The sequence below is a fragment of the Perca fluviatilis genome, chromosome 24 (genome assembly GCF_010015445.1).
Source record: "Perca fluviatilis chromosome 24, GENO_Pfluv_1.0, whole genome shotgun sequence".
Lineage (NCBI taxonomy): Eukaryota > Metazoa > Chordata > Actinopteri > Perciformes > Percidae > Perca > Perca fluviatilis.
Genome location: NC_053135.1, coordinates 2,718,781 through 2,742,087, shown reverse-complemented (window position 1 = coordinate 2,742,087; position 23,307 = coordinate 2,718,781). Strand labels below are relative to the sequence as shown.

Below are 23,307 nucleotides of genomic sequence, written 5' to 3'. Positions count from 1 at the left end.
GTGTTGATCACAACACACAAGTGCTGGAATTCCGAGTGATGAAATGCACCATTCTCTCCCTCCCTCCTCCTTCCTCCATCCCCAGTGTAGTGACAGGATTTCTAACTCTGTGTGTTTTTTGTGTGTGTGTGTGTGTGTGTGTGTGTTTGTGTGTGTGTGTGTGTGTGTGTGTGTGTGTGTGTGTGTGTGTGTGTGTGTGTGTGTGTGTGTGTGTGTGTGTGTGTGTGTGTGTGTGGTTTGCTGGAGGAGTTTGCGCCGAAGCCTCCTGCAGACAGACATTTTCTGCTCCTCCAGGCTTCCCATAATCTGTCAGATTAAACCTGGATGAGACGCGCCACCCTCTTCCCGTGAGCCCCACTATTATCTTCTTCTCTTTTATTTATTGAAATCCTCCAAACAACGCCGATGTTTTCTTTCTCCTTCGCTGAAATGCCAGCCGCCCTGCCTGAGCGCTGTCTGCGGTGTTGAAACTCCCCGCGACCTTCCACCTGGCTGCCGCGGACAGTGGCACATATTTCTGCGTCTCCATCTGACGTTTGACGCAAAATCGTGCCCGCTCTATACATGCAGAGGCGACGAGGGTCCAACTACCTGTTAGCTTCCCCGGGCTGCGGGATTATGCTGCCTCTGCTGCGCGACGCGACTGAGAAGTGTCGTTTCATATTCATTCAGCGTATTTGAAATCGCAGTTGCATACCTGCTGACCTACTTTGCGCAAGTTGGGAGTAAAACCGACGCAAGAAGAGGAAGCAGTGCATGCTCTGGTTGTAAGAGATGGAGATGATGTAGGAACAGTAGTAACCCTGTGGGGAAAGTTCCAGTGAAACGCAGGAGAGTTAGAGGAGGGAAGAGGAGAAGGCGTGCTGAAGAGCCAGAGGTGTGTGTTCGTGCGTCCGTGCGTGTTGCGGAGACGGAGAAGGTTATGACCGCGTCTCTTCACCTACACCTCGGGCTGCTGCTGTTGCTGGCCTGCTGGCAAACACCGGGGATGGTCGGAGCAAGTGAGTCTCTGTTTGGTTTCTCATTTTCAATATAATAGTCATCGTCAAAGTGAAGTCCAGGTGCAAAAATCTGGCAGAATTCCGTTAATGAGGAGATTTTTGTACCAGGGGTATGATGTGTGTTTTAAATGTGCTTACATGCAAAGAATGTATTAGAAGCAGACCATTGTCATCCAACACATTTGCTTAAACACATCATGTGTTTTTGTTTGTCTCTCCAACCACATCTCTCATAAAAGAACCAATATTAAGCTGATTTGTGAAAGTGGAATGATGATTTCTATGTGTTTACAGAAATAACATTTTTAACATCAATAAATACCATTATGACTGTAAGAGATGCTGATCGGTTAAGTGGATAATTCAGTTGTTTCTGAGGTCACTTATTGAGGCATGCCTTTAAGTCTTTGGGAGATGTTTTGTCTGTAAACAAAAGGGACTTTTTAAAATGTTAATCTTCATGCTGGATTTTGGACAAAAAAAAGGAAGGAAATTAATCTAATTTCCAGTGTTCACAGTGCAAGCTGTTTGGTCTTTTTCATCATGTTCTGACATTCTGTGTTCGTGGTGACATGAAAAGATGACCATATTCACGCAGTATTTTGGACAAAATGATGGTTGTTTTCCTTTGTTCTCAGTGCAAACATCTCTTAAATGCATCTTTGTCTCTGCATTGATTCATCTTTAACCCGCTGGTGCTCCAGTCAATATAACCTCATGCTGTGCAGGCAAAACATTGCTTAAACCCAGATCACTTCATTTAAAATGTTAGCGGGGATCCAAATGTTTCTAAAGACAGCAATAGATATGTTGGGCTACATTTTGGAGAAATCTGTATAAAATCACACAAAAAACAGCCATGAAAACACATTTCACTCTGTAAACATGAGGCAGTGTGGAATAACATCATCCTAATACACTTAAAGCTACTAAAGGTGGAACAAAAAGGGTAAACAGGATGCACAGCATTACATTCACATGTGACTAAATGTGTGATTTGGGTTGAGTGGGGGGTTGCTGTACTGTATTTACGCCGTACATTTCAACAAGACAAACAGCTGTTGTAAAACTGTCAAAACCGTAATTGAATGTCTATCACGGGATTAGGGTTTTAAAGGTCTCTCTCTCACTCTCTGGCCTGTTTAATTAGCGGTAGCAGCAATGCACTTAAATCATCCAAATCACTGGTGAGATTTCTGCTCTCTCTATCTTTATAAAAGGTTTTATGAAGAGCAACCTTTAGCAAAAATCAACGTGCGTCTCCTTGGCTGATTACCAACAGGCGACTAATCTGCTTTTACGAGGCTCTGTATTAATTTAGCCAATGAAGTGTGCCTTGTATATTTCCCCACGTGGCTTTCATGACAGAAACATCCCATAATAACAGGAGCTCAGCATCCTGCTGCTCTTTGCCCTAGGTTAAATGACGAAAAGCCTTTTCTTGTTCAGTATTGGCTTTAAACATAAATCACTAGAAAATGTTACGGAAGGCAGGGCAAACAGTTTTATTCACACAAGGTTTTAGGAGAAATATCTGAAATCTATCTTATATCTTACGTGGAAACATTGTTATATACATTGTTATTTACATAGGTATATACTGCACGACTCTTTTAAGATATCTTAAAAAGTCAAAAATCATTCTTGACTGTGAAAAGAGCAGTGGACCTTGAGGTCCATTTAACAGTGCTGTAGTCAAGGCCACCTAAATCCACACTGAGTCATCATCCAGACCAGAGTGTATCGAGACTGAAACAAGACCAAGACTTTGAGGGGTTGAGACAGAGACAAGACCAAGACCAGATTCTTCTTCATTCACCTCTTTTATTGGCAGAAGAGTATCATGAGAAATTCTTTGATAAAATAACCGGTCCTGAAATAAAAGGCCTGACTCCTCTTTATCTGAGACCGAGACGAGACGGAGTAAACATGTGGTCGAGACCGAGACCTTCGAAAAGTGGTCTCGAGACAGAGACCGATCTCAAGTACTAGTAACACTGCCATTTAGTAGCTGTTCTGGAGCTTCCAGTTGAGTTCCCTCAGTTGTCATGAAAGTTTAACATGTACAAGAAGTACTTGTATGCTTAGGAATCTGTGATGTTTCATGTGTTTCAGTGATGTATTTTGTAGTATTTTGGGGTTATTTTATGCCATCATTTGATAGCAATAGTGGAGAGATGACAGGAAACGAGGCCCGGCCCCTGGTCGGATTCAAACATGTTATGTTGTAGTTCATGGTGGGCATGGAATCCCCACCAACTCTCCAGAAAGGCAGCAATTTCCTCACATTGTCCTGCATCGCCACAATCCCCTGACAGCTACCATACCATAGCTGCCGTTCGTTTTCAGACCTAAAATTCTTCAATGTATTTTGGAAAAGGAGCTTAAAGACAGAAGCTGCACAGAAGCAGTGCAAAGGGGAACATACAAATGCACCCACTGGGAGCACGGGAGGTTGTTATTGAACAGAAGCAGGGCAAAGAGCTTCTTTATTCATACAGGGAGGGCTTTCTTTCTGCTTCACATCACTGCTCCTCTCATCGTTGATTGTGGTTATTTATTGTCTTTGCTCACTCTGATCTTCTCTGGAATCCTGATGATTTCAATGATCCCATGGTCTCCTTTGGGGGTTCTTCTACCCGAGTTGTTTCACTTTTGCAGCATCACTTTGATGGGTTTTGGTGAAACGTGACTAAACTCGACCGCCTGAGGGTAAATTAAAATTCTCAGGTAATTGCTGACATTTGGGTCAAGATCAAAGCTGTTGTTCCATAATTAATCAGACAATGATTAGCAACTTTCAGTTGACTTGCAGAAAAGTTAAAAAAGAATTTAAAGTCTTATCACGTCATGTCTTACGGTTATATAATCATAGTCATGGAAGATTACTGAGTGGGCCTACCGATAACAGGCCCCAGGGCCTGAGGGATCAGGGGCCCCCTGTGTCTGTGCCTCTGTATGGAGCGACTGTTTACTGCTGTTGTTTGAGAGTCAATCAAGCGAGAGACAGAAAACGACTACAAAGAGAGAGAATGACCACAAAAAAAGATGCAAAACTGCCACAAAGACATAAAATAACCACAAAAAGATGCAGAATTCCAACAAAGAGTCACAAAATTACCACAAAAAGGTAAACAAGTGGCCGCAAAGAAAGACAAAACAGCTGCAAAGACAAGTAAAGCTGCAAAGAGACTCAAAATGACCATAAAGAGAGACAAAACAACTACGTAGACTTAAAACGGACGCAAAAAGATGCAAAGTGAACACAGAGAGACAAAATGCTCATTTTGCATTATAACAAGTGTTGTGTTTTGTGTCTCTCTCAGTCGTCAGGTCTTCGTAGTCCCGTGCCCCACGCCCATGATCATACTGTATACTTAATCAGCATGCACAGGTTGTTTCTGTATCTCAAACACACACACACGCACGCACGCGCACGCACACACACACACACACACAGAGCAGCCATCCGTCCCAGAGAGGGTAGGGAGCCATTAGCCAGATTAGACTGTCTGAGTCTATCAGCAAACTGTGACTTGGCTTTGATTTACACTCCGAGTCATACGTCACAGTCACTCTACTCCAGGAGAAGTGATGTAAACAACAGCTGTCACGAGGCATGTTGTGGTTTTTGTCGCTGGTGGAGACGCAGTCATTGTTGTGTCGCTTGGAGCTGCAGAGAAACGCCATGCTGGATCAGACAAGAAAATGTACGTTTGGCAGAAGCTTTTGTCCGTCTCGTAGTACAATAAATAAATAGAACATTGTTTGGAAAGATCAAAACCACCGGGTGTGTGGGTGCGTGTGTTTTTCTATCCTTCTTAGGACCCAAATAAGTGCAGAAAGATGAGGGGGATCCTCAAAAGTAAACTGTTCCTCTCTTTTGCACAGTGTTTTCATTTTGCCACTTTAGCTATATGAGTCCACTTGTTGCAATAATGATAGCAAAATATTCTTAAATAAATGTTTGTAATATTTATTAAGAACAGGTCATGACCTCAAACAGCTTGACATGTTTTATTTTGTATGTTTTAAGAGGTATCTTTTTTTTTTTTTGGAGTACTTTTATGGAAGCATGCATCATCTATCTAAGAGGGCATTTTCAGGAAATAGACTAGCCATTTGAACTTTAACTAAAAGATGAAAGGGTACCTATTCCTTTTGTATTTTGAATGTGCAGAAATTCAGAGATTTTGGCAAAATGTATTGAATGTCTTTGTCATAAATGCCTCTGTCCCTAAAATTATTCATTTTTGGAACGTTTCCTGGAGGCAGAGAAAATGGTGACTTTCTTTTAAGCGCAAACAAAATAAGATTTATACGAAATATGGAGTCTTCGGTTTAAATCTTACCAAAAGCTTTGTGAAGCAGATCTCCCAGTCTGGTGTACTGTAGAAGAACCAATGTTATCTCCTACGAATGATGTCACGAACTCCTTAACATTTCCAGGCCATAGGTGATGCATTTAAGACGTAACCGTAAGCTTCCACTGTAATTTCTTGTGAAATGTTGAGATTGAATGGAATAAAACAGAAGTCCTGACTATAATTATAACTATACTTTTTTTTATTGCTTGGTGATGGGAAAAACTGCTGTTTGCTGCAGGATAACACCTAAATAGACACTTTTTGGAACTATAAAAAAAAAAGACTTGTTCATTCATTCACACTAAAATAATTATTAATGTAAAATAAATCCTTGATCAGCATGGGTTAATATAATTTAAGTTGTGGAGTAGCAAAGCTCTTTTATGGTTTAACTTCTGTTTTTTAACAGTTTTTCTTCTATTAAGAGGGTAGGGGTTGGATGTAATCTGTTATGTTACATTTTGTGAATGGCGATACGATATATTTTATATTAATAGATTTGAGAGAAAAACACAATTTTAGAATCCCTAATTCATCTTAATAAAGAAGAATTCTAGGCTGGAAAGGTGGCTAAATGCAATGTTTAAAAAATGATCTGTATAAATAAATAATGTGGGCAAACTAGCCGAAAACATGAAGGACACACAAGGACGTGTGTGTGTGTGTGTGTGTGTGTGTGTGTGTGTGTGTGTGTGTGTGTGTGTGTGTGTGTGTGTGTGTGTGTGTGTGTGTGTGTGTGTGTGTGTGTGTGTGTGTGTGTGTGCACGTGCACTTAAGTCCATCTGAACTGCTATATTTCACAAGTGAATCAATATACCATATTCTCATTCTCCTGGTTTTCTCTCCACCCTCTCTCCATCTTTTACCACTCCCTTCATCATTGATCTCGTTTTCTCCCCCCTGTCCATCCATCTCACTTTGCCCTTCGTCTGCCTTTTAACTCAAAACCAGAAGATTGAAAATTCCCTTGCCATCTCTTGATATCTGCCCGAGATAATTGCTGTCTTTTCCCCCTTTTCCCCCTCTGACTCATTCATCCATTGTTCTGTCATATTCCTGTCATCTTTCATCCTCCTCTTCCTCTTTCTGTCGTCCTCTCTCTCTCATCTCCATCTCTTTTCCTCTGTCTTCCTGACTCCATCTAAGCCTCCCCTCTCATCCCCTCCCCCAGTTTGTATAATGTATTTGCAAAGGTCTATTCGCTGTGTGTGTGCACTTGATTGCAGCCCTGGCAGATAAGAGCCGTTGGGATTTCTTAGCGTGTAACATGATGGGAGTTTGAGGGGGATCTTGTCATTGGCAGAGACAAGGGAACGTGTGTGTGTGTGCGTGTGTGTGCGTGTGTGTGTGTGTGTGTGTGTGTGTGTGTGTGTGTGTGTGTGTGTGTGTGTGTGTGTGTGCGTGTGTGTGTGCGTGTGTGCGTGCAGTGTGTGTGTGCGTGTGTGTGTGTGTGTGTGTGTGTGTGTGTGTGTGTGTGTGTACTGTAGGTGGAGGATGAGATTTGGTTTGTATGTCCTTTATTCTCTCTGTAAAGCAAAAATCCTCCTAAAAGGTCCTTCTGTGAATAGATGCACTATGTTACCAAAAGTATGTGGACATGCATATGTGGGTGATATTTTAAACAATATTGTGCTTCCAACTTTGTAGCAACGGTTTGGAGGAGACCATTTCCTCTTTAAACTTGACCATTCCCTGTGCACAAAGCCAGCTCCATAAAGAGATGTTTTTTTTTCCCCAGAATGGTGTAGAAGAACTTGACCTGACATGAACTTAATAAGTTCTGTTCCAACTATGAGCCGGTCCTTATCGTCCAACATCAGTTGCTGAACTCAGGAAAGATGTATTCGGACAGTGAAGCAATGTTTTGCATTGCGTTACTAGGTGTTTAGACCGTAAACAGCGCTGATTGAAAAGATGCAGGAGACCGTTGGTGGAAGCATGTTTGGTGAGGTGTCCAGGGAGACGATCCCTCCTCTGTAGCTCTGTTTAATATGTTTGTTTATGTACCCACCAACCACCAAGGCAAAGTCCTTGTAAGTGTTGACAATAAATCCTTTTCTGATTCTCATTCTTCCTGAGGTTTCTTTCATTCTTTCCCTGTTAAAGGGCTTTTTCTTATGCGAATTGAGGGTCTATGGACAGAGGGATGGTTTGTGATTTGTGATACTGGGCTATGTATATATATATATATATATATATATATATATATATATATATATATATATATATATAAAATTCACTTGACATAAAATACAAGTCCATTTTGAGTGACAGATTTTTGAATCAGAAGGCTTATTACTGTAGATGTCTGAATGTTGGGCAGGAGTTTAAAATGGCATTCAAGGATTTTACAACTCTTAAAAGTTATCAGTTTCAACAACACCAGGTAAATGGTAGAAAAACACATCACAAAGTATGAAGAATGTACGTTTGCATGCATTTACTGAATGATATTGTATTCAGTTGCAGCAAAAGTCTGTTTATTTGCCAACACACTGTATAGATGTTAGCAAGCAAATGTGCACCGACCTGATTCTTCTGTAGAATTTGAGTCCTAAAGCCCACAATACGTGTTGCACGTTTCACCTCACTTTGGGCAGCCTAAAGTGAATGTGTTTGTTTGTGTTCACTTGCAACAATTGAGCCACTAAATTTTGCTTGCTGAATGGAAGCAAATCCCTGCAGCCAGGCTCCGAAATCTTGCAGAAAATTTTTAGAATAAGGTGATGTTTGGGTGTTCGCTTACTTTTGGCTATATTGTGCAGCATTTAATCTCAGAGAATGATGGAAAATGGAGAAATTCTGCATTAAACATGAGGTTTCCAGTCAGTTTCTCCAAATCAAAGAGCATTTTCTGCAGCATCCATTTAGCTCAGACATTCAATAATTATACAGAGAGGAATTAATCAGCACAGTGGCCAGATTCTACGCCCACAGTATCAGGAAATAGACCAGAATGCATTGCAGCCACAGGGCAGGTTGCGTTTTTTCAAGTGAAAAAACAAGCCTCCCACTTTTTTTTGTTCTTGCTCACTCCACCTACACACGCTGAGTGCGACAGGTTCATAAGCCTTCCCTGTGGACTGTCAAAGGGCATTCTGAGAAATGTTGGGAAAACACAGACAGATTGAAGGAACTTGATGCACTCTATCACATATTATTGATTATTTTGTATGACCGTTTAAAAGGAAGCATGTTGATGTTAATTTGAATGACTGAGCAGGGAGCAGAGCACGGCTGGCTTGCATAATGAACTGCCGTTAGCTTGTTAGCCCGAGATAGAGTTTGACATTCATGGTCGTGCACCAAGGAGCCCGACTGGATGCTTTCGGTTTGGTACTTTTTTAGTCTGTCTGCCGCCGAATGCTTGGTTGGAGAGTTGGTGTCAGTGCAGTTGGTGTCCAGCAGCCTGGGATTGAGCACTTTCATCTGTTTTTACAGCAAAAAGGAGGCGATGCTGCGGACATTTCTGCAATGGTGGAATGTAACTAAGTACATTTAGTCAAGTATTGTACTTAAGTACAAATGTTGAGGTACTTGTACTTTACTTGAGTCTTTTCTTTTCATGCCACTTTCTACTTCTACTGCGCTACATTTCAGAGAGAAATATTGTACTTTTTACTCCACTATTCATCTGTTACAGCGTTAGTTACTTTACAAATGAAACTTTTTGCACACAAAACACATGTATGTGTTTATAAAATCTGATGTTTTATTATAAATGAAACTACCAAACCAAACAATGTAACAGCCTACAAGTCCAGCAGAGATGATTAGACCATTAAACACACAACTGGTTGGATCCTTTACACTTTAAAATGGGAGGATGTTTCTGCATTGAGAACTTTTACTTTTAAGTTTAATACTTCAAGTAAATTGTCCTGATGACACTTACATACATTACATTTTCCTAAAGTAACATTTCCAATGCAGGGAGTATATTTACAGTGTGAGATTAGTACTTTACTTACTGTACTTTACTTAAGTAAAAGGTCTGAATACTTCTTCCACCACTGCAGTCGTGTTTATGTAGTATCTGGAAGCGCATCAGACCAAAAACAACACAATGAATATAATGAAATAAAATAATAATTACATCATTAGGATAAAGAAACATCAATGAAAGATGAAGAGAAGCTAATTTAATTTGAAAACATAAAGAAAGAAGTAATATAAGAAAGTATATAGTTGGTGCAACTTGTTTCACCATTAACAACTAACATCTGCAAAGCATAACAAATTTAAGATACTAGTAATCCAAATTAAAACTTAAATATATTTATGGAATAAATTTGCGATAGCCACTAATGCACACCTTAGAAGTGGAATTGGATTGGAAAAGATGTATTAATAAGAATACATGATTAATATTTCAGTGACTGTCTATTCTCTGTAAAGAGACTAAATACAAGACTAACACCTGAGTTATAATGGAGGCAGACTTTACATGACACAATCAGCTTTGCAATAATATCTCAATCGTGAGATCACAATGTTTATAACTCCATCTGATTTTCCAACAACCACTGACAGAAAGCCGACCCCAATAACTCCATGAGCCCAAAACCATGGCAACGACAAGCGTTGTCCCAGCCGTGTGCATCATGTTTTACTTGCAGAGCGTTCCTGTTTTTGGTTGTGTTTTCCCCATTTGCATGTGTTCTCGAAATCTGCCGTGCTTCTTTGTTTCGTCCTCTTTTGATAACACATGCACAGCAGCTGCTGTATCATCATTGTTTCTATTTTCTAACACGGAACGTGAAGAGAATTCAGATTTCAGTTGGACGTTAATTTGCCATAATGCAAAACCTCAGCATTTGAATGTCCCTCTTCAGCCTTGACGCCTTAATTGGCTGCTGTGCCGGCACCTTTTCCATTCTGATGTGTGTGTGTGTGTGTGTGTTTTAAACCACACACACACACACACACACGGAAACACACAGGCATATATGAATTGCTTTCTGCAGCCAGATAAATGGATGAGAAATGTGGAGTTGCTATTCCTGTCCTCCTGCACTAAAAGAAGAAGTTGGATTGGATAAAGTGAAGTCATCTATAGCTCCTATATATCCAGTTATTGATTCCATCACATCTTAAATCATCACCCAGAGGGAAGAGGGATGTCTGCTCATCATTTCTCTCTGGGTTTTATGTCTCATCTTGTCTTCCCTTTATGTCTTTCTTGCTGCCTCCTTTTCTCTCTTTTTTGTATTTCTCTTGTTTATTTCTGTCTTTTTGTCTCATTTAGTCTTTGTCTCTTTTTTGAGTTTCCTTCTGTCTTGTTTCTGTCTGTCTTTCTCTCTTTTCTTTCTTTCTTGTTTTTCTTTCATGTTTCATCTTCTTGTTTTCATGTCTTTTTGCCTTGTCTATCACTTTCTTTTTCTTCCATTTTCTTTCTTGCTTGTGTTTTTTTCAGTCTTTCTTTTCTCACATTTTTTGTCTGTATCCCTTCATTTTTCTCTTTTTCAGACTGTTTCTTTCTGATTGTTTAGCTTTTGAGGAAAACATTTGTCTTCCAGCCTTTTTCTCTGTTTCTATAACCCTTTATTTATTCTCTTTTTCACTTCCCTTCTTCCCTCCTAACTACCAGCTGTAAAAATAAATAAATAAGTACAGTAATACTTTATTATTTAATAGTTATTTACCTTCTGTGTCCCTCCTCTCAGTGGAGGTCATAGCTTTTAACAATATAAAAAATCTCTCTCACTCTCTTAGCTGAACACTTCAGATTTCCCATCAGTTTTAACCTGCCCCCAGAGGATCATTAGTATGAGCCTTCAAGTGTGTAAGTACAGTGTGTGTGTGTGTGTGTGTGTGTGTGTGTGTGTGTGTGTGTGTGTGTGTGTGTGTGTGTGTGAGAGAGAATCTCTTCTTTTGCACATGATCATACATTTACATTCCAGCCATTTAACAGACACTTTAATCCAGACCAAATACACGTGCCTTGCTCAAGGACCCTTGGACAGGAATGGAAACACTGGCAAAAACACACCGGGTTATGACGGAGTATCAGTGTGGCGGTTTGTTTTCTGTGTTCAGCACACTGAAAGCACTAAGGGAGAATTGTACATTAGTCAGGGAACACCAGCTGTAATCAAAGAAGCTTTAATCTTTTGTGGATTGTTAGTTTGACATTTTGGGAAATACAGTATGCTTATTCACTTTCTTGTTAGCAGATCAACATTTGGTGAAAAGCCTGGAACCAGAGGAGTGGGGGGTGGGGGGGGGCTGTTATAGCAGCAGATTAATGCGCATATGGGTATAATGTTGGCATGTTCACATACTTTTCGGCCATGTAGTGTATTTCTAGGAACTGCAGCAGAGTTTGAGTTGTCTTTGCTGCAGCAGGACACGAATGCCTCTGCAAACTAGACGTGTAGAATCTAAAGTGTGTTACTGACCGTCCCTAAGAAGTAATGTGTGTGTGTGTGTGTGTGTGTGTGTGTGTGTGTGTGTGTGTGTGTGTGTGTGTGTTTCAACAGCTGTGCCAGCAGCCCCGGTGAACATATCGGTGACCCAGCTGAGGGCGCACTCGGCCATGGTGACCTGGAACGTTCCTCAGGGAGACACTGTCATTGGATATTCCATCTCGCAGCAGGTACAGTAAAATAGTATCATCACTCTTTGTGTGTGTGTGTGTGTGTGTATGTGAGAATATTTGCTATATGCTCAGCTGAAAGATTGATTTTTCTTAATTGCTCTAATCCTCAAAAAGCTTGGAAAATAATTAGTCTATCTGTATCACGTCAAACTCGCCCTGATCGAACCCTTTGTCCTCTCTGTACTCTCATTTGGTTGACGGCCAGTTAATTTAGCAGGGATACAAATGGAAGGGGTATTAATTATGAATCGTTCAGAAAACTTGGATCGCTGCCATGCGCAGGGCTGGAAGACAGCTTTCCCTTAGATGAATTATGTATATATATTTTTTTGTTTATCTCTTGAGGACTTCATTCTTTTCAAATGAGGTTTTCAAAACGCTGCATCATTCACAGGGCCAGGAACTTCTAGTCTCCTTTTAAAAGTTTGGAAATGTCAGAGGAACTCACTCATAAATAATAAACTTGTAATGCCAAGGCTGGCTGCCGGTTGATGCAGGTACTTTAAAAAACAGATCTGATTACAAACGTTTCCAGCCAAAAGAAGACAAAGAAGCAACAGACAAATATTGGTAATAGAAATGTGGTTAATAAGTGGAAACCGACTAATAGACCAATAGCTTTTAGCTTAACTTTGGATGTAATTGCCGCTATGAATTACGTAAAACACTTTGATTAGAACAATTAATCCACCACCAAATTCAACTGTCTAATACTTACAGCTAACTATTTCAACTAATTTTATTTTTTCTTTAACATAGTTTTTATTTAGGTTTTTCACATTATTCACATATGATACTTACTCAAATATCAAAAAGCAATATATGAACCAAATTACAAATAGCTCATTGTTTAAACTGTAAACCTGTCTATTTATCTCTCGATTGAAACGATTTGTACAGCTATTTCACTGCATATCCTTCACTTTGTCTATTTTATCCATGAATCCATTACTTTTAGACACATTTCCTCACAATGTATCCATTACTAACAGCTATTACAACCATCATCTTGTCATCATGTTGCCTTTAGCTTACTATTTCAACTTTTCATCTCAATAGCAGCACATAGTGTTCAAGTGTCACAGCTGACTCAGTATGTGGGTGTTTTATTCAAATTAAACTATTTTTTCAAGTTAGTTGCAAAACTACCGTGTTTTCACACTCGCTCCATTACAGAAGCCCCCCCCCCCCCTTGCGGTACAAATACACCGTGTTAGGAATCTCTAGACACATTCTGCTCATATATCACCTCATTTGGTTTCCCTCTTGAAGCCAAGCTGCTAACTCATCTTGCTTCATTCTAATCAGTTTTTACCACCCACAGTTTGGCAACAGGACAATCCGACACTAGCTGAGCTGTGAGAAGGAGTTGTCTCCATTAGTGGAAATGATTTGGCCGGGACTCGTATCACAGGAGGAGCATCCACAGCGGCGGCCATGCCAGACAACTCTTGTGGTTTTTATGTTTTTTTTAAAGTCGTCTCACGTCTGACTCAGAATCCATCAGCCTCTTGGCATTTGCGAGATAACAGAGGATGAGGATGTAAAACATCTCCTGCCACGACCTTAGAAAGCTCTTATGCAAGAACCATACTCTAATATTAATAGGGATGATTGGAGCAGGTAGAGGATATGAATGCAGTTTTATCTACTGAGCTCCTTTTTTTCTTCTGTTAGTCATCAAAAGGTGCTCTGGCTGAGGGTGAAATGTACAAAAGACTTCACAGGATGCAGTTATATAAAAAGCTGCAGTCAATCATGCATGTCTTCAGGACTGTTTCTGCTTTTATGGTGTAAAAGCACCAATGATCCCATGTCAGGCTTTAGGCTTGGTTTGGACACACATATACCTGCTAGTGGACTTATGTAAAGTACTAATACCACTCTGTAAAATACTCTGTTACAAGTAAAAACCCTGCATTGAAAAGGTTACTAAGTAAAAGTATGTAAGTATCATCAGGAAAATGTACTTAAAGTATTAAAAGTAAAAGTTCTCAATGTAGAAAAATACTCCCATTGTAGAAAAGGTAAAGGATCCAACCAGTTGTGTGTTTAATGGTCTAATCATCTCAGCTGGACTTGTAGGCCGTCATATTGTCGGCTAGTTTAATTTATAATAAAACATCCTATTTTATTAACACGTGCGTGTGTTTTGTGTGCAAACATCTTAATTTGTAAAGTAACTAGTAACTAAAGATGTCAGATGAATGTAGCGGAGTAAAAAGTAAAATATTTCTCTGTGAAATGTAGCGGAGTAGAAGTAGAAAGTGGCATGAAAAGAAAAAGACTCAACATTTGTACTTACAGTAAGTACAGTACTTGAGTAAATGTACTTAGTTACATCCCACCAGTGTATACCAGCTTTCTTTAGGAGATTATTTCATATCCGCTTTCCTTTCAGTAACAAGCTGAGCCTTCTGTTAGTGAAGGAGAAGCAGGACGAGTGAATGTGCTCAGACAACGAGTTGCTTCACTCATCTGAAGTTGTTACATATCCCAGAAGCTCCGGCTGCTGAGATTCACACATTATGCAACAGCACTTTCATACACGCAAGTAACCCGAGAAAGGAAGGAACCCAATTTGAGATTGTGTGTCTGAGATGCACAATAATCCTCATTCTGATTCATAAATCCCAAACTATCACAGGGTTAATTGATGATTCATGTGTATATGTGGGTGGACCTTGATCAAATAAATCCATGCTGCAGGTGCAGATAGGTGTGTTTGAACTGTAGGCGTGTTTCTTTACCTGCTGCAAGAAGAAAACTGTCAGCCTGTGACAGAAAGAGGTTTGTTTATCTGCTGCACTTCACTGCTGGAATACATTAAGCTGCTGACTTCTTTCCTTACCTAAAAATAGCTTTGTAACCAAACTTTGTCTTCCCCTGATTTCGGGGTCAGAGTCCTCAGTGAAGACACATTTTACCGAGCTTTTAAAAAGCCTCTGGGGCAGCTTGTCTCAATTAAACTCTAACCAACCCAGCTAAAAGTTAGTTTTTTTCATGTCACACCATACTGATTGTTTCTTTTTGGAAAGTGCCACGATCACTTGTACAGCCACAGGATTTAAAGACCCTGCAAAACCTTCAGTTTGATTTAATGTTGCGTGGCACTGGAGAAACTTTAAAGGGAATGTTAAAGACGCAGGTTCAGCTGGCAGAAGTGCAAAGAAAAAGTGTGGCATTTATGAACAAAAATACAAATGAAACGGAGGCGGAAATTTAAATATTACCGGGCGTTCGCTTCTTAAAGAGCAGAAGCGAGGAGACTTTACAGTCTTTTAATCCTCAGAGAATCAGAGAATCTTACAGCTGAGTCACTGGTATTGATTAACTTTTAACCTCCATAAGGATATTTTATATATGATGGTTCTTTAGTGCTTTGGGACAATAAAAGCTTCCTCACTGGCCATCCCAGAGCTGCCAGAGGAGCAGAGGACACCACTCAGATGATTCAGACATCTGGAGAGCCTTGAGCGTCCTGCCAAAGGACAAATGTTTCCCCAAAACAGAGCTTAAAGAGAAAGAACCTTGGACTTATATTCATGAAGTGGACTGAAGCACAACTCCAAATGAATGAAAACGTAACTGCTGGATGTGTAAAATCAGCAACTTTTTACTGATCTTATTTACTGGAAAGGTGATAATAAGTGGATTTGACTCACTGTTTTCCCTTAATGGTATGATGTCTAAATGAGAATACAGTGTCATTGTTTTGCCAGAGTCCTACTGTAAGTAGTAAGCATTTAAGCTAAGCCCAAATCCTTCTGAGTGAACCTGATTATTTAAAGATGTATTTCCCCCAGGTCAAAATCTGTTTATCTGCGAACTACAGGATGGTGATATTTGTAGCATCTCTGCCTGTGTACATGTGTTTCTTCTGTTTCTTCCAAACCTTGCCTGCAGACCTAATTCCCCCCCAGTGGGTTAGGTAGGTGTTTGAGCCGAATTTATACGAGTGAAGTGAAGCTGCTTGTAACAGCGGGGGATTTTATTATGTCCGTCTGGAAATTGTGAAATAACAATGTTAAATTAGGCACGATGGTGCAGTGGGGTTTTTACGACATGTCTTTGTGTTTGAACGTGTCTCCCAGAGGCAGGGTATTACATGTCCTTGTTTCTGCTCGTCTCCAGAGGCAGGACGGCCTGATGCAGCGCTCCATCCGAGAGGTGAACACGTCCAGCCGCTGGTGTGTGCTGTGGGACCTGGACGAGGACACACACTACAGCGTCCAGGTGAGCTGCACACACACGCATGCACACACACACACACACACACACACACACACACACACACACACACACACACACACACACACACACACACACACACATAGACGTCTAATAGAAAATATTAGGGTACATCTGACAATAAATACCTGATATGTTGATGATAGATTACCATGAAGCAGGTTTATAAGTTTTAAATTCTCAGATGTAACTTCATGGTTTATAAATTCTAAAAGTTGGCATTAATAAATAGTCTTGGACTTCTCGCTACCCTATTAACTACCAATATATCAATGAAAGCTCTGGGAAAAGCCAGCAAATGGATTTGAGTCGATATTCTTTTGTAGTGTGTAAAAGTTAAAACCACAAATTCATGACAGCTGCAGCCAATGAGAGGCTTTCTACAGATGTCTGCGGTGCAGCTGTAACCACCAGATAAACCACATAGAAGGACATTCATATTAACTTCCTCTCAGTGTGTAATTAAAGTTGTTGTTTTTTTTTTTAATCAAACAGCAGCACAAGCTACAGCTACTCTCTGATGGAGGACACTCTAATGTGACTCCATTATCATGACTCTATTCAACTTTTTATAATCCATTATAGACTTAATAGACTGATACAAATTGTCCTTCAGATGGAGAACTCGTAGAATGTGCTCGTCAGCAAGCCAGAGTCCTGCAGAAGTGTCATTGAGCAAAGCACTGAAGGCTAGCCAGCACCAGGAGCTGGAGATTTGAACCATTCAACTCTGACCTTATTGGAGATGAGAGGACGGTAAAAAAAGAGAATTTCTCTGTGGAGTTTGGTGAAGGACTTGTCATTGTGGGCCTTTTTTGCTCAAGGATGGTTTGCAGAGCTTAAACTTGCAACTTTCCAATTAAAAAAAGTATTTTTGGAAATTGAGGGACTTTTTTTGTGATGAAGTGTTGTAGATAACTTTTGTTTTGCACCCACTTCTGCCATGGTTAGTAATTTTCCTAGAATGGCTATCCTTTGGTTGTAATGTGTAGGCGGAGGCACAGTTAGACCTCTTGTGTATCTTAATGTTCCTCTGTGATGGATTTCTCTAACTGTATAATTGTCAAACTTAATATTTTCTGCTATCAAACTCAGCTGCGATCTCAATGTTCTGTTTGAGTGCAAACTCACAATCAAATCATGTTTTGGATGGATTCTCACTTTCCTCGGTTAGCTGTCCCTAAGTGGGTCTTTATCTGAAATCTATATTTTCTTTTTTGTCTTCCAAGCTTCCAGTCTGCTTCTGCATTTACAGTCCTGCTCGTCCTCCAGTGATCATTCAGGATCACGGCCAAAAAACCAAAGCACCATTCACTCGCTAAATATACCCTCGCAGGCCAGTTTCCTGTCATTGTTACATAATGTCGTCCTCCATTAATGTCAGCTGGGAATGTACCCCGTGATCCGCTGTAAAGAAGTCCAACCTCTCTTCCTTAAATATACAAGGAGTGCTTCATGCTTTCACCTAAAGAAACACTCCTTTCTGGGGGGGGGGGGTGTTTAGGTGCAGTCTGTTGGGCCACATGGTGACAGCCAACCTAGCCGTGCCATCCACTTCAGGACTCTGGAGAGGAGTGACCATTATCCAGCCGGAGTACTGGACCACCGTAAAAACACACACACACACACACACACACACACACACACACACACACACACACACACACGTATATATTACATATATTGTACTCTTTAACTTACTTATTTCAATTTCCTAACACCATGGCTTGCAGTTTATCACTAAAAATGTGCATTTTTAAAAGGAAAAAGTCAAAATAAAACAAACATTTGTATGTGCAAGTTAAACCACCAAGACCTACACCTTTCCCCGTCTTAATTTGAGAAACAGAATTGTACGCTTAACCTTGCCAACAAAGTTTACAAAAGTAATCGCTCAACGCTGATTGCTTGTCTCGTTGAGGATTAGATGAGATCAATACCACTCTCGTGTCTGTACAGTTTGTAGCTACAGCCAGCAGCTGGTTAGCTTAGCGTAGCATAAAGCCTGGAAATAGGGCGAAACAGCTAGCTTGGCGCTTTTTTTGTGCATTGGCGACCAAAGTAGTTTCCCTTCTGGGGATTAATGAAGCCATCATTGTACACATGTAAATGTTCATCTTGTGACTTTGTTTTCTGTATTTCTCTTTAGATGAACCGGCGATGGAGGGCTTGGGCATGACTCCTCACTTACAGACAGGAGAGCTGCTCATTATCACCACTGTGCTGCTGCTGTGGGCAGGTGTGGGCAAAGTATTAAACATGTTGAATAAAAGTATGTAAGAATAATCAGGAAAATGTAGTTAAATTGTTAAAAGAATAAAAATGTCCTCTGTGACTGTTATACTATTATATATTCTATCATTAGATTATTATGACTCATGCATTAATGTAAAAGCAAGGTTTTACTGTTGCAGTTGCTTGAGCTGGAGCTCATTTTGAATGATTATTTTTCATTATGGATTAATCTGCTGATTATTTTCTCCGTTAATCAATAGATTGTTTGGTTTGTAAATATTCTGAAAACAGGGAGAAATGCCGTCACAGATTACTAGGGGTGGGAATCACCAGAGGCCTCACGACCTTTTTTCCAACTTCAACATTTTCCCAATTTCAAATTAGGTTCCCAAAAGGAAACTTTGTCAACATCTGTTTTATCTAAAACGATAAATTTCCCTGTTTGTTCATCTCACTTCACTTTTATGGCTGCAAAATGAGATTATCAAGCAGACGAACTGACCAACACGTATATAATAATAGATCCATACTCTGCGTCTGTGTATCGATACAGTATTCCCACGGAAAATATTGCGATACTAGGCTTTTTAGATTTTTTTTCCCCCACCCCTTCAGATTACCCAAAATAAAATGAAAAGACTTTTAAATGTATGGATGTGTTTTCTCGTGCGTAGATAAGGATTTGTATTTGTAACCTTTCTTTATTCCGGGAGGGCCACTGAGAGCAAGCTCTCTTTTCCAATGATGCCCTGATGACAGCACAAATAAAAAGAAATATTAACAATTCTCAAAAATTACAGTACAAATAATATGATCATAAAAATAATCTGACAATAAAACAATACCCAAATTACAATATGTAAAAAAAAAATAATAATGAAGGAACAATCTAAAAATGACAGTACATATAAACAATAAAAACAAATGAGAATCACTGATGTAGGCGAATAAGAGGGCAATTAAAATCAAGAGCAGTCCCTGTGTAACACATTTTCAAGCATCATCTTGAACGTCCCAATGGAAACCAGTTGTTCTAATTTGAGAGAATCCTGAAGCCAGTCCCATCTGTCAGGAGCGTAAAAGTTAAAAGCACTTTTTCCTAACTTACAGTCGATGCGTGGCGTGATAAGTCTAACGTGTGTCTGTGAGCACGTCTGATATGTTTTGTTAGTAAAATGTTGTAGCGTAGACCAACGTTGTAGTCGAGTCACCAACTGTCGAGTCCGAGTTGAGTCTCGAGTCCCCAGTGTTAGTCAGAGTCCAAGTCTGAGTCACCAAAGAAGAGTCAGAGTCGAGTCACCATTACCTGAGTCCGAGTCGAGTCACGAGTCCAGAAAATAGCGTCTCGAGTCGGACTTGAGTACTTCATCACTGCCTGTTACACATAAAAGTAGTCATAAACTTCATCCAACTTCCGAGTCCTAGAGTCGGACTCGAGTGCGAGTCCAGGACTCGAGTGCGAGTCCAGGACTTGAGTGCTCCATCATTGGCGTAGACAGATACAGTATACTGGGAGTATTTGCTGACTGTTGATGTGTTTTTGACGTTGTTTCGGGTCACCTCCCTCCCCAGCTGTCATCGCCCTCTTCTGCCGGCAGTATGACATCATCAAGGACAACGACTCCAACAGCAGCAAAGACAAAAGCAAGAGGCCGCTGGTCCGAGCAGCTCCCCCCTACTACAACGCTTCAGCCGGCAGCTCCCCCATCTACCACAATGGAGCCCTGCACAGCAGCAGGGTGACTCATCTCTATCTCCCTACACTTCATTAACAAACTCTTCCATCTTTCCAAACTTTTCTTCTCCATCGCTTTCGTTTGGTTGCAGCCCCTCTCTATAATGCATGATCATTCTTGGCTGCCAGGAGTATTTTGTTTAGTCTCTGTAGAGAGCCTTTGTAGTTGCATCCGAGATCTCCTAGCAACCAGAGCCGCTGCCATTGTGGCTAAATATAAAACAACCAGGCTGGAAACAGAGAGAGCTTGTTAGTTTGCTTTGCATGCAGTCTGCCGATGGAGCTCTGTCTCCAAACATGAGACGATAAACTCGAGTCGGATCAGTCAGTCTCGGCTGCCACTGCAGCACTCGTGTTCACAGTAATCTCTCAGTTCTCTTAAGATGATGAGAAATCAATGAGTGGGGAATGGAAGGTGCTGAGGAGCTGCAACATTAACATCAAAATGTATTTTATAATCCTTACAACCAAGGTCAGATCACACCTAAATCATGAAGCTCAAAGAGAAGGACCATTGTCCATGATGTTATATGTTTGCAGATGCAAATTGATTCTACTTGCATTGATAGTGCATAGTCTTAATTTGAATATTGTGGATTTATTTTGGTAGCAATCTTGGAAATATGTTCTTTCAGTGAGACCGTGACTGTGGAAATGTACCCACACTGAATATTGGATTTAATAACCATATATATGATTATGTAGAGATTTGTTTATCAATTGTTAAACGATGAATCACTCATTAAAAATATTGCTGTCCAATTAGTCCTCTTATCACTTCAGCACTTCACAGGAGATCATTAATCCTTTAATGTCCTTATATTTCCCCCCCAAAGTATCTGTAAAATTGGAAAAATCACCTTATTCTCTTTATAACAGAGTACAAGTAAAATTTGAATAAAGTTTGGCTGCATAGCATGAGTTTATAATAATTTACAAGGTTAAATGTCAAATTGGATTATGAACAATTACATTAAAATGGTATATATGCTTAAACTGTGTGGTGAGGATGCATGTTAAAGAAGAAAGATGTCAGATTTAGAGGCGGAATACATTAAAAATGTCTTGCTTTTACACATGGTGCCTCAGGGCAGAGAAACACGAGCAAAACAAGATGTGCCAAATGTGATTTATTTAATGTCTGGGTGCCACGATAACATGGAGTTTCTCCTCATCCTCCCCACAGTCCGAATTACATCTTTTTTTCAGCCAAAACATGAACTCAATGAAGTGAGAACTTCATCTGAGTGTGTCTTAAAGGTCGAGGATCAATGCACAGGCCATTAATTAGTGAATAAATCTCTAACAGACATTATGTATAAAGTGCAACAGACATTATATATATATAAAGTGCATGAAGGCACATGGCGGTGCATGTGAATATATCCCACACTCTGAGGTGTATGAGTCATGTTCATATATGTGAACCTCTCTGTATATGACTCATGTGTTTCTGAATACAGCTCCCTCTCACTCTTCCCTCTCTCTGTTTCAGCTCCACAGAGCCTCCTCCTCCATCAGCATCATTAGGGTCTGAGTTTGGACGTTTGGTTGTGAGACTCAACTTACTGTGCAGAGCAGGACGGCTGGAGTCAGTGGTGACGCCCAAGGAACTTCAGTGGGATTATCACCAAAAGTGGAGAATTTATAGACCTGACTGAGAGTCTGATTTATTGTAAAATATGGAGAAAGTAAGTAGCACTCCATGCAATTGAAACTGTGGAGGAAATGGATGACTACTGCTCTCTAGTGGCAGACGGCAGCATTAAGACATACTTCACCACTGCAGCTTTTTTTAGAGCTTTTCCCAAGAGCAGTTCAGTGCAAGAGGACACATTCTGACCTGCAGCCAAACTCATTTCCTGTTGTACAAAAAATGCTTTATTTCTATAATGTCGTGTCTCTGATTTCAAAGACTGATTGTAAATATTCGCCAGCATGTCGGCCTCAAATTAATTCAAAAAAAGGTCTGTGTCAAATCTGAGACAACTTCTTGTTGAAGATATGAATGCAAGAGTGTGTGTGTGTTTGTGTTTACATGTGCAATTTCTACATATAACTTCCCCTCATCTGTATTTTTCATCTCCTAATCAGTAATTTGATGTACAGTAACATCAGAAATAGTGTATTATATGCACAGTAATTAGAATATGTATATAGGTCAAAGTAAGTAGTAAGTATAGTAGGTTTTGATAAAATCAAGTCATAATTTTGCCATTTAATTAATGTGATCAGATATGTTTCTATGTGTACTCTATATTGTTATCACAAGTCTTAAAAATATGACTAATGATCATGAAACTCATGAAATGAAGTTGTTTAGAAACATTATTCACCTATTAGCATAGTTACCAGAATGCAACAGCTGCAAATCAAGCCACTATATATATATATATATATATATATATATATATATATATATATATATATATATATATATATATATATATATATAATTTCAATATTGGTTGAACTTGCAAATTACATAAAATACAGATGTAAATGTATAATTAGAATCACATCCAGATGCAATGAGGCAACATTTATTAACATTAAACAAAAATTGGGGCTACAACACAAAAGATCCATCTTCCGTTCTTTATATGCCACACGTCTACGTAGTGGATCTTATCCTGTTTAACAATGTTGCTGCAAGATCTCTGGCCACAAAAATTCAAGTTGTAAAAAAGTATGAAAAACTGGAATTATCCTTTACATTATGGCCAGAAAGAGACTAGAAGCATATCTCCTACTCTGCTGCTTGACGTCTTTCAACATACAGTTATTATACACATAAGGAAATCCTAAAACTGCAACAATCAATGCTTCTTGAATGAGACGTCATGTTCGCCCCCCTCAACCCCGGTAGACTTGCAAAGATCAGCCATGTTTGATTTGCAACAGGAAGCAAATGCATCTCGCCCCCCTTTTTGGTAAATGAATGGGATGTAGAAGAAATCTTGGCCTTAAGATGGAGCAGTTTGCTCACACAATGATAGGACGTCTGGGTCATGGTGAGGATATTATCACTGACAGCTCTTTCTTGAATGTACAATGAAACCAGGGAATCTGGAAATGACAATATATTATCTCATCTCCAATGTCATAATCAAACTC

General features: G+C 39.8%; 1 protein-coding gene across 2 annotated transcripts; it reads left to right on the top strand.

Annotated features, from left to right (window-relative positions):
• The first annotated feature begins 212 nt into the window (after positions 1-212).
• LOC120554412 (fibronectin type III domain-containing protein 4-like) lies at positions 213-22,591 on the top strand. 2 transcript variants are annotated; one of them, XM_039793311.1, is made up of 8 exons: positions 213-1,001; positions 11,084-11,153; positions 11,851-11,966; positions 16,104-16,205; positions 17,725-17,827; positions 18,370-18,459; positions 20,028-20,194; positions 21,686-22,591. In XM_039793311.1, exons 2-8 carry the CDS (start codon positions 11,138-11,140, stop codon positions 21,725-21,727), a joined length of 636 nt encoding a protein of 211 aa, XP_039649245.1. In that variant the 5' UTR covers positions 213-1,001; positions 11,084-11,137; the 3' UTR covers positions 21,728-22,591. The 2 variants fall into 2 exon arrangements, with proteins under 2 accessions (XP_039649245.1, XP_039649244.1); XM_039793310.1 differs by lacking the exon at positions 11,084-11,153 and having other exon boundaries at positions 214-1,001.
• Positions 22,592-23,307: the final 716 nt, after the last annotated feature.